General features: G+C 41.8%; 1 protein-coding gene across 1 annotated transcript; it reads left to right on the top strand.

Annotated features, from left to right (window-relative positions):
- The first annotated feature begins 936 nt into the window (after positions 1–936).
- LOC133657569 (adrenodoxin-like) lies at positions 937–15,243 on the top strand. The gene is made up of 4 exons (XM_062059045.1): positions 937–1,392; positions 8,269–8,393; positions 8,471–8,600; positions 14,901–15,243. Exons 1-4 carry the CDS (start codon positions 1,259–1,261, stop codon positions 15,007–15,009), a joined length of 498 nt encoding a protein of 165 aa, XP_061915029.1. The 5' UTR covers positions 937–1,258; the 3' UTR covers positions 15,010–15,243.
- The last annotated feature ends 424 nt before the right edge of the window (positions 15,244–15,667 follow it).

A 15,667-nucleotide genomic window follows, 5' to 3' on the forward strand; every position in this document is an offset into this window, starting at 1 on the left:
AGTGGAAGCGTTGTTTTTTTCCAAGACCCAGGTAATTCCAGACTCTGATGCGTTTAGGGAACCGGAGTACAGAGGCAATGTGTGCCTATTTAATGGAAACTTTTTTTGGACATTGAATTTATGTAGCTTTTTTGCGTTTGAATTTTGGGATCTGATTTTTTATTTATTTTTTTTACCTCAAATTATGCTGACAATTTCATTTAATACAAATTTGTGAGCAAAGTATGTTTGTTGAAAATGCAGTTTGATCAAAATTACTGTATACAAATTCAATGTAAAAAAAAATAATTGCAGAACAATTCAGTGTTTTGGTGCAAAAAATTTAGTGTTGAAAAATCTGTGTAAAAAAATTGAGTGCAGAAATATTCGTTGTTTTTGACTTTTCAAGAGCCACTTCCGGTAAATTAAGACTGAAGCACCTCATTGGCTGGTTTTGAGACCGGATGGATAGCCTCACTCTAATTTAAACGAATATTTCTGTACTAAATTGTTATGCGATTATTTTTTACACTTAATTTGTATTGTATTGTATTACAACAAATTGTTTTTAAACACACACATTTTTATTATTTTTTTCAATGAAATTGTCCAGTAAAAAATAGTTTACCAAATTCAAACGCAAGAATATCAGTGACATACATTTAGTGTCAATAAAGGTAGTGTCTTCTTAACGCGTTTAAGTTTATCAGGTAGCACACCAAACACGTAAAGACGGAAAATTAATATGGATGTTGTGTCTTCAAAATAAAAGTCAAATACTATCGTTACCAACCACAATACATTCATGATTGGGCGTGATCTAGACAGTCCTGCATTTTGTATAAGGCACGACTATTTCCAGTTATGGGAAAAATATGTGAGCTGTGGTTAGAAAAAGTAGGCCCCAGTAAAGCTTTTAATTTTAAACCTTAACCGGAAGTTGCCTTCGACCACTTTTTGCCTTACCAGGAAATGCTTAGACGCTGTCAAATATTTGTTTTAGCTGACAGGTTGAGTTGAGTGTCGTCCTTGTAAGGCGAGTTTATTTGTTGTTTTTTGTTTTGTAACCGGTTGTTGCCACGACTCGGTCCGCCCTGCTTCGCTTCCGCTGAGGCCGTACAGTCAACGCGCAGCTGCGGGAAGTTACGCAATGTGTGTGACACTTTAAGTAGCTAGCTAGCTGGCTGTCGGCCGAAGTGAGAGCAAGCTCCGGTAGTTGTGAGCTGCTGAAGTGCCTTACAGAGAGAGTGTGTAGTTCTACACCACCTTTGTGCTTCAAATGGCGTCAGTGCTGACGGCGTTTAGAAGAATAGCCCACGTGGGGTTACGGGACTACGCGCGGAGGGCGGCGGTACATCGCGGGGCAGGAGCGACAGGTCACCGGAGTTTCGTCACCGGAACGCAGCCATTAAGGTAGGTCGTTGACTCATACACATCCGATTGTTTTTCTCTAAAATAAGTTCAATTGTAGCGACTGTTCTCTTACCAAGGTAACTATTAACGCTAATACCAAATGTTAGGTGGGTATTGGCAATGCTCTCGCGATACGATATGTTTCGCAATACTTGAGTCACACCACGATATTTTACATACATTTTAAATCCAGCTTAAAATACAATTTGTTCATGTATAATTGATTACATTAATTGGACAAACCGAGTCAAGTAAACAATGTCATTTAAATGGTCCATTTTAATTGGCTGCAATTGTACAGTAATTGAATTAAGTTTCTTGCCACTTAAATCAGCCAATCAATCAAAGTTTATTTATATAGCCCTAAATCACAAGTGTCTCAAAGGGCTGCGCAAGCCACAGCGACATCCTCGGTTCAGATCCCACATCAGGGCAAGAAAGAACTCAACCCCCCCACCCCCAGGCGACTGGTGAGAGTCCAGTCCATAGTGGGGCCAGCAGGGGATCATCTTGAATGGAGACAAGTTAGCAGCGCAGAGACGTCACCGACTGATGCACGGAGGAGTGGTCCAACCCGGGTCCTGACTTTGAACAGCTAGCGCGTCCTCCGTGGTCACCTAACAACCTCTCCACGCAGGAGAGGGGGGCAGAGCGGAAAAGAGACGGCAGATCAACTGGTCTAAAAGGGGGATCTATTTAAAGGCTAGCGTATACAAATGAGTTTTAAGATGGGACTTAAATGCTTCTACTGAGGTAGCATCTCTAACTGTTACCGGTGTAGTATTCCAGAGTACTGGAGCCCGAATATAAACTGCTCTATAGGAGATAATAAAATAAGTTAAATTGTACAGATTGTTCTCTTACCAAGGTAACTATTAACGCTAATACCAAATCTTAGGTGGGTATTGGCAATGCTCTCGCGATACGATATGTTTCGCAATACTTGAGTCACAACACAATATTCCACATACATTTTAAATCCAGCTTAAAATACAATTTGTTCATGTATAATTGATGACAGTAATTGGACAAACAGAGTCAAGTAAACAATTTCATTTAAATGGTCCATTTTATTTGGCTGCAATTGTACAGTAAGTGAATCAAGTTTCTTGCCACTTAAATCAGTCAATCAATCAAAGTTTATTTATATAGCCCTTAATCACAAGTGTCTCAAAGGGCTGCGCAAGCCACGGCGTCATCCTCGGTTCAGATCCCACATCAGGGCAAGAACGAACTCAACCCAGTGGGATACAATGAGAAACCTTGGAGGGGACCGCAGACGTCCACCCCAGGCGACTGGCGAGAGTCCAGTCCATAGTGGGGCCAGCAGGGGATCATCTTGAATGGAGACAAGTCAGCAGCGCAGAGACGTCACCAACTGATACACGGAGGAGTGGTCCAACCCGGGTCCTGACTTTGAACAGCTAGCGCGTCCTCCGTGGTCACCTAATAACCTCTCCACGCAGGAGAGGGGGGCAGAGCGTAAAAGAGACGGCAGATCAACTGGTCTAAAAGGGGGATCTATTTAAAGGCCAGTGTATACAAATGAGTTTTAAGATGGGACTTAAATGCTTCTACTGAGGTAGCATCTCTAACTGTTACCGGTGGAGTATTCCAGAGTACTGGAGCCCGAATATAAACTGCTCTATAGGAGATAATAAAATAAGTTAAATTGTACAGATTGTTCTCTTACCAAGGTAACTATTAACGCTAATACCAAATGTTAGGTGGGTATTGGCAATGCTCTCGCGATACGATATGTTTCGCAATACTTGAGTCACAACACAATATTCCACATACATTTTAAATCCAGCTTAAAATACAATTTGTTCATGTATAATTGATGACAGTAATTGGACAAACCGAGTCAAGTAAACAATTTCATTTAAATGGTCCATTTTAATTGGCTGCAATTGTACAGTAAGTGAATCAAGTTTCTTGCCACTTAAATCAGTCAATCAATCAAAGTTTATTTATATAGCCCTTAATCACAAGTGTCTCAAAGGGCTGCGCAAGCCACAGCGACATCCTCGGTTCAGATCCCACATCAGGGGAAGAACGAACTCAACCCAGTGGGATACAATGAGAAACCTTGGAGGGGACCGCAGACGTCCACCCCCAGGCGACTGGCGAGAGTCCAGTCCATAGTGGGGCCAGCAGGGGATCATCTTGAATGGAGACAAGTCAGCAGCGCAGAGACGTCACCAACTGATACACGGAGGAGTGGTCCAACCCGGGTCCTGACTTTGAACAGCTAGCGCGTCCTCCGTGGTCACCTAATAACCTCTCCACGCAGGAGAGGGGGGCAGAGCGTAAAAGAGACGGCAGATCAACTGGTCTAAAAGGGGGATCTATTTAAAGGCCAGCGTATACAAATGAGTTTTAAGATGGGACTTAAATGCTTCTACTGAGGTAGCATCTCTAACTGTTACCGGTGGAGTATTCCAGAGTACTGGAGCCCGAATATAAACTGCTCTATAGGAGATAATAAAATAAGTTAAATTGTACAGATTGTTCTCTTACCAAGGTAACTATTAACGCTAATACCAAATGTTAGGTGGGTATTGGCAATGCTCTCGCGATACGATATGTTTCGCAATACTTGAGTCACAACACAATATTCTACATACATTTTAAATCCAGCTTAAAATACAATTTGTTCATGCATAATTGATGACAGTATTTGGACAAACTGAGTCAAGTATACAATGTCATTGAAATGGTCCAATTATAATTGGCTGCTATTGTACAGTAAGTGACTCAAGTTTCTTGCCACTTAAATCAGTCAATCAATCAAAGTTTATTTATACAACCCTTAATCACAAGTGTCTCAAAGGGCTGTGCAAGCCACAGCGACAACCTCGGTTCAGATTCCACATCAGGGCAAGAAAGAACTCAACCCAGTGGGATACAATAAGAAACCTTGGAGGGGACCGCAGATGTGGGGACTCCCCCCTGGGTGACCGGTGCAATGGACGTCGAGTGGATGTAGTTAATAGTGTGAGAGTCCAGTCCATAGTGGGGCCAGCAGGGGATCATCTTGAATGGAGACAAGTCAGCAGCGCAGAGACGTCACCGACTGATGCAGGGGTGTTCAAAGTCGGGACTTTGAACAGTTGGCGCGTCATCTGTGGTCACCTAATAACCTCTCCACGCAGGAGAGGAGGGAAGAGCAGAAAAGAGACAGCACTGGTCTAAAAGGGGGGTCTACTTGAAGGATAGCGTAGGGCTGGGCGATATATTGAGTTTGTAAGATATATCGATATAATTTATTTTACGTTAAAATTACCAAACGTAGCTTATTTATTGTGTTCCTTGTTCTCCCCCGCTGCCCCTCCATGGGCTACTTAACCCCTCCCCTTCCTCCTTCCAAGACGTGCTTGCATGTATAAGAACATCCATGATTGGTTGGTTGTTTACTATGATGAGTCACGATTGTTAGGGACAGGCCAATCAGAGGCAAGATAGGGCGGGTCATCGAACCAGGAAGGGTAATCACAAAGTGCCTGCCTGCAAAGGTATTTTTTTTAATCTGAGTTTGATAAATTTTGTATTATTTGCACTGCTATGTTATTTATTTTACGTATAAATAATATTTTTCTATTTTATTTATGTTATGTATGTCTGTACTTCTTAAACAGTTTCTTTTCTGTGCTGTTAATACCTATCTTGACTAACTGGGTTAATAAAAGTGCCACTGACTGTTTACAGTTCAGTTATCATTCACTTCAATTTCACTGAATATGGCAAAAAAATTAATATCTTTATATGTATACTTTCACCGAAAAATATATCGAGATATATATCGAATATCGAGTTTAAGTAAAAATATATCGAGATATACTTTTTTGTCCATATCGCCCAGCCCTAGGCTAGCGTATACAAATTAGTTATAAGATGGGACTTAATTGCTTGTACTGAGGTAGCATTTCTAATTGTTACCGGAGACTCTTTTTGGGCTCTGGGAATCACTAATAAGCCGGAGTTCTTAGAATGCAGATTGCTTGGACATATGGTTCAATACAATACAATAAAATCATCTAAATGTATTGGGGGGGCTCTATGTGTAAAATTTAAAAATGTAATTTCCATTAATAACATTAATTTACATGAAACCAGAATTGTCAAACAGGTTTTGTAAAGATGATTTCAGGTTTTGTAAAGATGATTTCAATGATACCATTGTCATATTCCTGTGATGAATACTAAGAAAGTTATGGACTTATTTCTGGTCAACTTCTTACTATAAAGTCAATGGAGCTCAATGTTTTGGGGGGTTTTCAGTTGTCATATGCACAAAAAAATAATGTGTTTTCAGGCTGGATTTGATCATTGCCAACGGTGAAGCCTGTCTCATATATTCAGGAAGACTATTCCAGATTTTAGGAGCATAAAACGCAGTTTCACCATGTTTGGTCCTGACTCTGGGCACCAGCTGGAACAAAGTGATGTACTGATGCAAACTAGTCTTTAAGAAGGTCAGCCAGCTGGCTGAAAAATATTGTTTTATCTAATCACACATGAAAGACATTTTAGGAGAAGATGAGTGAAAGCAGTTGGTTTCTACTTGGGAGGTTTGAGGAACCTTGAATGAAGTTCATTTCAGTCCTTAGCGCCTTGTTCATGTCCTCCATCCTTCTTTTCCTACAAGACCATCTTCTGCAGTACCCTTCTTTGGTTTTTTTCTCATACAAATTGGATTATATGCTTCAAAGTGATTTTTGTTTGTGTGGACACAACATGACAGAGCAGCTTGAAGGATTTTCAACTAAATCCTTGCAGGTTTTGTCTTAAAAGGTCAAGTAGTACAAAAAAGAGTGTAGAATTGAAGAAGACTCTGCAGTTATGTTTTTTGTTTCAGACATGCTTATTATTTTTAACAAGATGTCTGGAAAGGAGTAGGATCGAGCACAGCTTGTGAAATCCTTCTACTTCCATTTATAAATGTTGTTCACAGCAAGGTGTTGAAAAAATACTTCAGTTAGCAAACAGGAAGTCATAAAAACAGACGGTGCAGTTTTAAAGGAATAATGTTTTTTTTTAAAAAAAAGATACATAATTGAAGAAATTAAATAGACGCATTGATCATAAACATTAAGGATACATAAATACTGGAGTTCAAAATTTGACTGAATTGCCCAATTTATAAGTCATGTTTGTCTAAGTAATATTAAGATGTTTGCTAAACAGAAGTTAAAAAATACTAGTCCTTTTTTGCGAGGGTGTCCAAAGTCCAGGTACTCATTTTTATTTGCACGGGCCTCATTGTAGGAATAAAATTAACACCCACCCCCAAAAAAGGGAAAAATAGAACAAAAGGCTGAAATGTTGATATTAATTGCTAATTGTGAAGAGATGCTGTGTCTGGAACAGTACAAATAATTAGTGTAAAAAAATTAAAATTAAATACGGTTTTCGAACTGAATGCTTTGTAATGATTTTTAATTGATTAAAAAAATTCAAATGGATTTTTATTTTTTTATTTTATCTGTCCAGTCCAGCCACTCAGACAAATCATATTGTTGATGTAGAGCAGGGGTGTCAAACTTGTTTTCATGGAGGGCCACATCGCAGTCATGGCTGCCCTCAGAGAGCCACTTTTAACAGTGAATGTAAGAAAATAAAAGTATAATCGCCTCATTATATCATTGCCTATGCATTTGGTTATTTGATTTTTGTACGTACAAATTGATGGATAACTTCCTTTGAAATTGTAAGTCAAGGTGACAAGCAGATATTTAAGTATTTATTGTTATTTTTACAAACTATAATACGGTATATAATAATTAGGGTTGCTAAAAAAAAAAATTTGGTCCCATCCGAATCCCAATTTTTATTTATCTTGATAGTAAATTGATTAATCATTTTCAAAAATCGATTTTTTTAATTTATTTTTTTGACGAATTAATAATTAAAAAAAATTAAAAATTCAGGCCATCTCTATGCTTACTTGGTGCACGTATGGGTCATAGGTCAGCAACCAAAAGGAGTTTTTTTAAGCTTTTGTTTTTAAATATAAAGGGATAGCTCGGGATATGAGTGCCCGAACTTGCGAGTTTTTCGGGATAAGAGCGGTCTCTCGGCTTTGTTATGGTTTAGCTTGCGAACACAAAACCGTATGTTACGAGCCTCCCCACCACAAGTTGGCGTAGCGACGATGTAAGATCCAACTAAAACATCCGGTGTTACTTGCTAGCGTTAGCTTATCGCTCAAGATGGACATAACTTTGTTTTTCCAAGCATGGGAAGGAGGAAAGAGTGCGTGAGAAGAAGTGGGTGATACTCATGGAATTAAAGAAATGAATCTTAAAAATCATGAGTTAGCTAGCTAACATGATAAAGCAGTTGGATTGAGGACTGCTAGTCTGCACCATACTGAAGCAGAATGAGTCAACGGCAGCCAAGCATGTTAAAATATCGAAATATTTATCCATGAAAGTATGGAGAAGCTGCTGATGGTGTGTTTGACAGATGTAGCTGGGATATATACTGTAGAAGTCCACTCTCCAATGTAAATACTGTATTATTATTGCAATACTTGATAAAACTACAGTAATAGTTTGTACTACATCTATTGTGTTGTTTTTATACAACATGTATCATCTAAAAGTATGTATTTCCTGCTGAAAGACATGTTGCAGGTAAAAATTGTGCCAGAGAAGCGATTAAACTGGTATCGTGAGGTACCACTGTACACACCTTTTTTTTTATGGTTCTAAAAACTATATGAAAATATCAAAATGGCTTCCTTTAGTGTGCCGCATGCGACCCTGGGTTTGGACACGCTTGCTTTAAAGGAATTAGCTTTAATTAGGACATGGTCTGAGGAACAATCAGTGGGTGGAAGTCAACGTCTTGCTCACTTCCTGTCGCCAGGTCAGACAACAAGGTGACCATCCACTTCGTCAATCGCGACGGCGAGAAGATCACAGTTGGAGCTTCTCCTGGGGACTCTCTGCTCGACATCGTCATCAACGAGGACCTCGACTTTGACGGCTTTGGTTTGTGACTCAAACTTGCCAGATGACACACAAATGGAACACGTGGGACTCAGTTTGTGCGCGTGTTTGGGTGGCAGGAGCGTGCGAGGGAACGCTGGCGTGTTCCACCTGCCATCTGATCTTTGACGAGGACGTCTACAAGAAACTGGGCCCTGTCACTGACGAAGAGATGGACATGTTGGACTTGGCGTATGGCCTTACTGACACGTAAGGACACGCTGAACCTTCCTTTGCTATTTTCTTATTTTACGCTGAACCTTCCTTTGCAGTTTTCTTAATTTACGCTGAACCTTCCTTTGCACATATTTTACCATGAACCTTCATTTGCTATTTTCTTATTTCACACTGAACCATCCTTTGTCTTCTTTTACACTGAACCTCCTTTGATATATTCTTCTTTTACACCAAACCTTCTTTTGCTATTTTCTTATTTTATGCTGATCCTTCATATGCTCTTCTCTTATTTTACACTGAACCATTCTTTACTTTCCTATTTTACATTAAACCTTCCTTTGCTATATTCTTATTTTACACCAAACCTTCTTTTGCTATTTTCTTATTTTACACTGAACCTTCTTCTGCTATTTTCTTATTTTACACTGAACTTTCTTTTGCTATTTTCCTATTTTACACTGAACCTTCTGTTGCTATATATTTTTTTTTACACAAACTATCTTTGCTATTTTCTCATTTTACTCTGAACCTTCCTTTGCTATGTTCTTATTTTACACTGAACCTTCCTTTGCTATTTACTTATTTTACACTGAACCTTCTCTTGCTGTTTTCTTAATTTACACCAAACATTATCTCGCACACCATCTTCTCCGCCACGTGGGCCCACCACCTGCAGTCGGAATCAGTGGGGTCGGGTGCGCTGCCACTTGGATGGCAGTGAAACTGGAGGCTCCAGACGGACCAATTCGGGGCAGCAGAGGCTGACTTTTGGGACGTGGAACGTCTCTAGGCTGCTGGGGAAGGAGCCTAAGCTGGTGCGGGAGGTGGAGCGCTACCGGTTGGATCTGGTGGGTCTTACCTCTACGCATAGCACGGGCTCTGAAACCACACTCCTGGACAAGGGATGGATCTTGTTCACTTCTGGAGTTGCTCACAGTGTGAGGGCTCAGGCGGGTGTGGGGATACTCACGAGTCCCCGGCTGAGTGCCTGTACGTTGAACTTCACCCCAGTGGACAAAAGGGTCGTCTCCCTTTGCCTTAGGGTTGGAGGGGGGAAACTCTGACTGTTGTTGGATACCTTGCATGGGGTCCTGTATGGGGCGCCGGCAGGGGATTCCATAGTCTTACTGGGGGACTTCAACACGCACGTGGGCAATGACAGTGATACTTGGACTGGTGTGATTGGGAGGAATGGTCTCCCTGATCTTAACCTGAGCGGTGGATTGTTTTAGACTTCTGTGCTATTCATGGAGTTGCAATAATAAACACCATGTTCAAGAATGATGATGTTCATAGGTGTACCTGGTACCAGAGCACCCTAGGCCAAAGATCAATGATCGATTTTGTAATCGTATCAGCTGATCTGAGGCCGTATGTTTTGGACACTCAGGTGAAGAGAGGGGCTGAACTGTCAACTGATCACCATCTGGTGGTGAGTTGGGTCAGATGGCGGGGGAAACCTCTGGACAGACCTGGCAAACCCAAGAGTGTAGTGCGGGTGAACTGGGAACGTTTGGAGGAGTCGTCTGTCACTCTCGGAGTGAAGTCACTGAGGTAGTTAGACAACTTCACAGTGGCAAAGCTCCAGGGGTTGACGAGATTCGTCCAGAAATGCTGAAGGGCTCTGGGTGTTGAGGGGCTGTCTTGGTTGATGTGCCTTTAAAACATTGCGTGGAAGTCTGGGACAATGCCGAGGGAGTGGCAGACTGGGGTGGTGGTTCCCCTGTTCAAAAAGGGGGACCAGAGGGTGTGTGCTAATTACAGGGGTATCACACCACTCAGCCTCCCTGGGAAAGTTTACGCCAAGGTACTGGAAAGGAGGGTCCGGCCGATAATCGAACCTCAGATTCAAGAGGAGCAATATGGATTCCGTCCTGGTCGTGGAACAACTGACCAGCTCTTTACTCTTGCGGGAATCCTGGAGACGGCCTGGGAGTATGCCTATCCAGTCTACATGTGCTTTGTGGATTTGGAGAAGGCGTATGACCGGGGCCCCCGGGACATCCTCTGGGAGGTGCTGAGGGAGTACGGGTGAGGGGGACCCTGCTGAGGGCCATCCAATCTCTGTACAACCAAAGCGAGAGTTGTGTCCAGGTGCTTGGATGTAGGTCGGATCCGTTTCCAGTGGGTGTTGGTCTCCGCCAGGGCTGCGCTCTGTCACCTATCCTGTTTGTGATTTTCATGGACAGGGTTTCTAGGCAGAATCGTAGCCATGGCGGAGAGGGTATACGTCTCAGGGGGCTAAAGGTCGCGTCACTGCTCTTTGCAGATGATGTGGTCCTGATGGCTACATCGGTTCGTGACCTTCAGCTCTCACTGTATCGGTTCGCAGCCGAGTGTTCAGCGGCTGGAATGAGGATCAGCACCTCCAAATCTGAGGCCATGGTTCTCAGCAGGAAACCGATGGTTTGTACAGTCCAGGTAGAGAACGAGACTCTGTCCCAGGTGGAGGAGTTTAAGTATCTCGGGGTCTTGTTTACGAGTGAGGGAAAGATGGAGAAGGAAATCAGCAGGAGAATCGGAGCAGCTGGGGCAGTATTGCAGTCTTTTTTCCGCACTGTTGTGACGAAACGAGAGCTGAGCCAGAAGGCAAAGCTCTCGGTCTACCGAGCTATCTACATTCCTACTCTCACCTATGGTCATGAAGTGTGGGTCATGACCGAAAGAATAAGATCACGGATACGAGCGGCCAAAATGAGTTTCCTCAGAAGGGTGGCTGGCACCTCCCTTAGAGATAGGGTGAGAAGTTCAGTCACCCAAGAGAGACTCAGAGTAGAGCCGCTGCTCCTCCGCTTGGAAAAGAGCCAGCTTAGGTGGTTCGGGCATCTCGTGCGGATGCCTCACGAGCCTCTCCCTAGGAAGGTCCTCGTTGCACGTCCCACTGAGAGAAGACCCTGGGGCAGGCCAAGGACCAGATGGGGGGATTACATCTCCTCTCTGGCCTGGGAACGCTTCGGTATCCCCCAGGAGGAAGTTGCTAATGTTGCTCTGGAGAGGGAAGTCTAAGGGGTCTCTAATGAAGCTGTTGTTCCTGTGACCCGATTCTTGATAAGAGGTTGAAGATGGATGGATGGACACAGAAGCTGACCGGTTCTTCTCCGATGAGGCCAAGTGTTCCAACAGAATGGATGGATGGATGGATTATCTTGCTGTTTTCTTATTTTACACTGAACCTTCCTTTATACATAGAATATATATCAACTTTAAACATTTTCGCTTAAAATGTAGCCTTCCTCTGATTATAATGACAATGGCTCAGGTGGTGTGGTATGACACCAGGAGCGAGCACCTTGCATCATTTAAAGACCACATTGGTATGACTACGGTCCCTTTAGGTGACTTCCTCTTTTATCCACAATTTCTTCATTTTGACTTTCTCTTCTCACTCCATGCAAAGAATCAAGCGCCGGACAAGCAAACTTGATAGTTGATACTGTGACCTGATTGGCTGTTAGCGTATCACTGCCACTGATCAGTGATCACTTCCTGCGTTGCTCAGTTACCATAGAGCGAGTGCCTTTTGTTCATGAAACCAACCTTGCTTCGCAACGTCCGCTTTCTTCCGACGCAGAAGAAAAACAATGATCAAACAATTTATCAAACACATTTTTTTATCGATATCGATTACGTGTCTGCCAAGATATAGTAGAAATACTAGAAGTACTCGTAAAACTTCAGTGTTAGAACTGTCATCATGCTTGTGGTCAGCATGAGACATAAAACCTCAGTTCAGTGAGCGTCACTTGACTTCTAACACTTTTAAAGTGTGAGTATGAATGAATGAGGCGGGGAAGCTCAGAGGTTCATGCCTGACTTCTTATTTTTAAACATTAAAGTATCGTGCTACAACTAACGTTCATACTGCTTACTCATTACAAGAAAAGGAAGACAATCATTTTTTAATCCTTTTGCTGTCTTCTCAACTCTGGCTGTGTATTAATATCTCCGGGAAAATCTTTGACAGTTTTGTAAAAGTCCTTGTTGTAGTCTTGTACTTTTTTCATACACTTTGCCTCTTTGTAGGAAGAATGCAGTGTACCTGAGCGGAGTACTGTGTGACATTTCTCTGTAGATGATTTTCAGATGACAAAGAACATGACATCACCCTTACTTAGAAGACATTAGACAGGAAGTCATGTGTATAATTCATAAATACATAGCGGTCCACTATAGGGATGGGAGATATTATATATATATATATATATATATACAGTGGGGCAAAAAAGTATTTAGTCAGCCACCCATTGATTGTCAATGGGTGGCTGACTAAATACTTTTTTGCCCCACTGTATATTACATACACATCCATCCAATTTCTACCTCTTGTTCTTCTCGTGTGTGTCTGTGTGTGTATATAAATATATACCTGTGTGTGTGTGTGTGTGTGTGTGTGTATATATATATATATTTATATATACACGCACACAGACACACACGAGAAGAACAAAGGGTAGAAATTGGATGGATAGATGTGTGTGTGTGTATATATTAGGGGTGTAACGGTACACAAAAATTTCTGTTCGGTACATACCTCGGTATAGAGGTCACGGTTCGGTTCATTTTCGGTACAGTAAGAAAACAACAAAATATAAATTTTTTTGGTTATTTATTTACCAAATTTGTAAACAATGGCTTCATCTTTTTAACATAGGGAACACTATAATAATTCTGCCCACGTTAATCCACATTAAACTGCCTCAAATTGTTGCTCAGATTAAAAAAAATGACAAAACTTTTCTTCTACATGTAAAAAGTGCAACATTAAACAGTTTCAAGTCAACTCATCATGCTTAAATTATTGCAGCATTTGGGAAGCCTGTAGTTGATTTATTATGTAAATGTTATATTTTTATCAACATGTGATAGCAGGGACCCTGCCATTCAAAACTACGCTTTGATTGATTGATTGATTGATTGAGACTTTTATTAGTAGGTTGCACAGTGAAGTACATATTCCGTACAATTGACCACTAAATGGTAACACCCGAATAAGTATTTCAACTTAAATTGATTCATGATACAGATATATACTATCATATATACTATCATCATAATACAGTCATCACACAAGATAATCACATTAAATTATTTACATTATTTACAATCAGGGGTGTGGAGGAGGGGGGGGGGGAGGAAATGGACATCAAGTAGTGGACATAGAGAGAGAGAGAGATCAGAAGGCATAAGAAAAAGAAAAAGTATCTGCATTTTATTGTTTACATTTGATTATTAGCAATCCGGGGAGGGTGTTAGTTTAGGGTTGTAGCTGCCTGGAGGTGAACTTTTATTGCGGTTTTGAAGGAGGATAGAGATGCCCTTTCTTTTATACCTGTTGGGAGCGCATTCCACATTGATGTGGCATAGAAAGAGAATGAGTTAAGACCTTTGTTAGTTCGGAATCTGGGTTTAACGTGGTTAGTGGAGCACCCCCTGGTGTTGTGGTTATGGCGGTCATTACTGCATTACTAATGATTCATGTAACTATAGCTGAAAAAATAGTACAATAGCAATAGGAGAGACTATTCATCCCTGAACACCATGGAGTTCATGTAGGCTTAATGATGCAGTTACATTATTATATCAACTATCAGAGACAGAAACTCTTCATTTAACATAATATCCTTTTTTGCTGCTTCAACACAGCTCAATCAACACAGAAAAAGGTAAAGTGAAATAACAGACAGACAGGGCTTTGCTGTCCGTAACACACACACACGTGCGCACACACACACACACACACACACACACACACACACACACACACACACACACACACACACACACACACACACACACAGCTAATTAGCCTTCACCTCAAGCCAGGACTGCGAGCGAGCTGAGCTGCTGTTTAGGTTTGTAGAACGTCAACGGGCTCATAGTGATGTTACTAGTAGTTGACTGGGAGGTGTTTATTATAATTTGGGGAGAGTCCACTGCCTGATGCTTACCTGCTAAACACCTATCTGCTCATCACAACGCTGGAGCACTGACAACATGCGCTCTGAATACGCACTGCTGATTGGCTGTTACCGCTCTGAATACGCACTGCTGATTGGCTGTTACCGCTCTGAATACACACTACTGCTTGGCTGTTACCGCTCTGCGTGTAACCAAAACCTTATCAAAAGTTCCATTGCTGACCAAATGGTGATGGTATATATTGCGCAACACTCGTCCACCATCATCACCAATAACTCAGATGAAAAAAGTTGCATTTCAAAATGTTATGTTGAAGTATGGAGGTTTGACTATTGATGCAGCACAGGTGTTTATCAAGCTAACATGATCACTTCCAGACCCACAAGTCATGTTGTGTTCCTCACCCTCCTGCAGATCCCGCCTGGGTTGCCAGGTGTGCGTGAGCCGGTCCCTGGAGGGCATGGTGGCCCGCGTCCCGGAGAGCGTCGCCGACATCCGACAGAGTAAAGACGGCTCGTCTTAGCGCGGCGCCGCCTGAAGGACTGACGCCAGCACGCGGCGATGGTAGGCGTGGCCCCGGTCTGCTCCCTCGGCTAACAAGCGACTGACGCTTTTAGAACTGTAGTCCTGAAAAGGCGGATCAGCTCGTGACTGACATATTTTTATTCATATCTACCGATGGTTCGGGGGCCATCTTTCATGTGATTGTACATACTGTAGCTAGGACGCATAAATAAAGTAGTCATCTTTCTAACCACCTGTTGCTAAGCAGCAGTTTTCTTTGACTTCTGCTCTTCCTCAACAACAAAATCATGTTGAATGTCAAGCTGACTCAGGTTCTGTCAAACTTTCATGTGTTCTAGAGAGATTGCCTGATATTAGCATTGACATATGTCGTTGTATTTTTTATATACTGCAACAGAATAAAGTCAGCAGATACAATATATACACATACGATAGCAGTATTTAGTATAAACAAACCACTGCTCAAGCACTAGCCCATTTGCCCAACTTTTTTTGTATTCATTTAAAAATTAAATAACTCAATAATTTTTCCCAAATATGTTTAGATATCAAACAGAGCATTTATCTCAGCTCTTGTGAGCTCTTCTCTGGTCTGCCACGCCCCTCTTTCTCTCCATTCGTCTCCTCTGCTTGCCTGTTAAAACTTTTTTTTTTTG

This window comes from Entelurus aequoreus, linkage group LG01 (assembly GCF_033978785.1).
Source record: "Entelurus aequoreus isolate RoL-2023_Sb linkage group LG01, RoL_Eaeq_v1.1, whole genome shotgun sequence".
NCBI classification, from domain to species: Eukaryota; Metazoa; Chordata; class Actinopteri; order Syngnathiformes; family Syngnathidae; genus Entelurus; species Entelurus aequoreus.

Excerpts from the sequence above, each read along its gene's own strand:
- LOC133657569 (XM_062059045.1), top strand. The coding sequence starts at position 1,259 with ATGGCGTCAGTGCTGACGGCGTTTAGAAGAATAGCCCACGTGGGGTTA. Across the intron at positions 1,393-8,268 it reads ACCGGAACGCAGCCATTAAG|GTCAGACAACAAGGTGACCA; the intron begins GTAGGTCGTTGA and ends TCCTGTCGCCAG. Across the intron at positions 8,601-14,900 it reads GCGTATGGCCTTACTGACAC|ATCCCGCCTGGGTTGCCAGG; the intron begins GTAAGGACACGC and ends ACCCTCCTGCAG.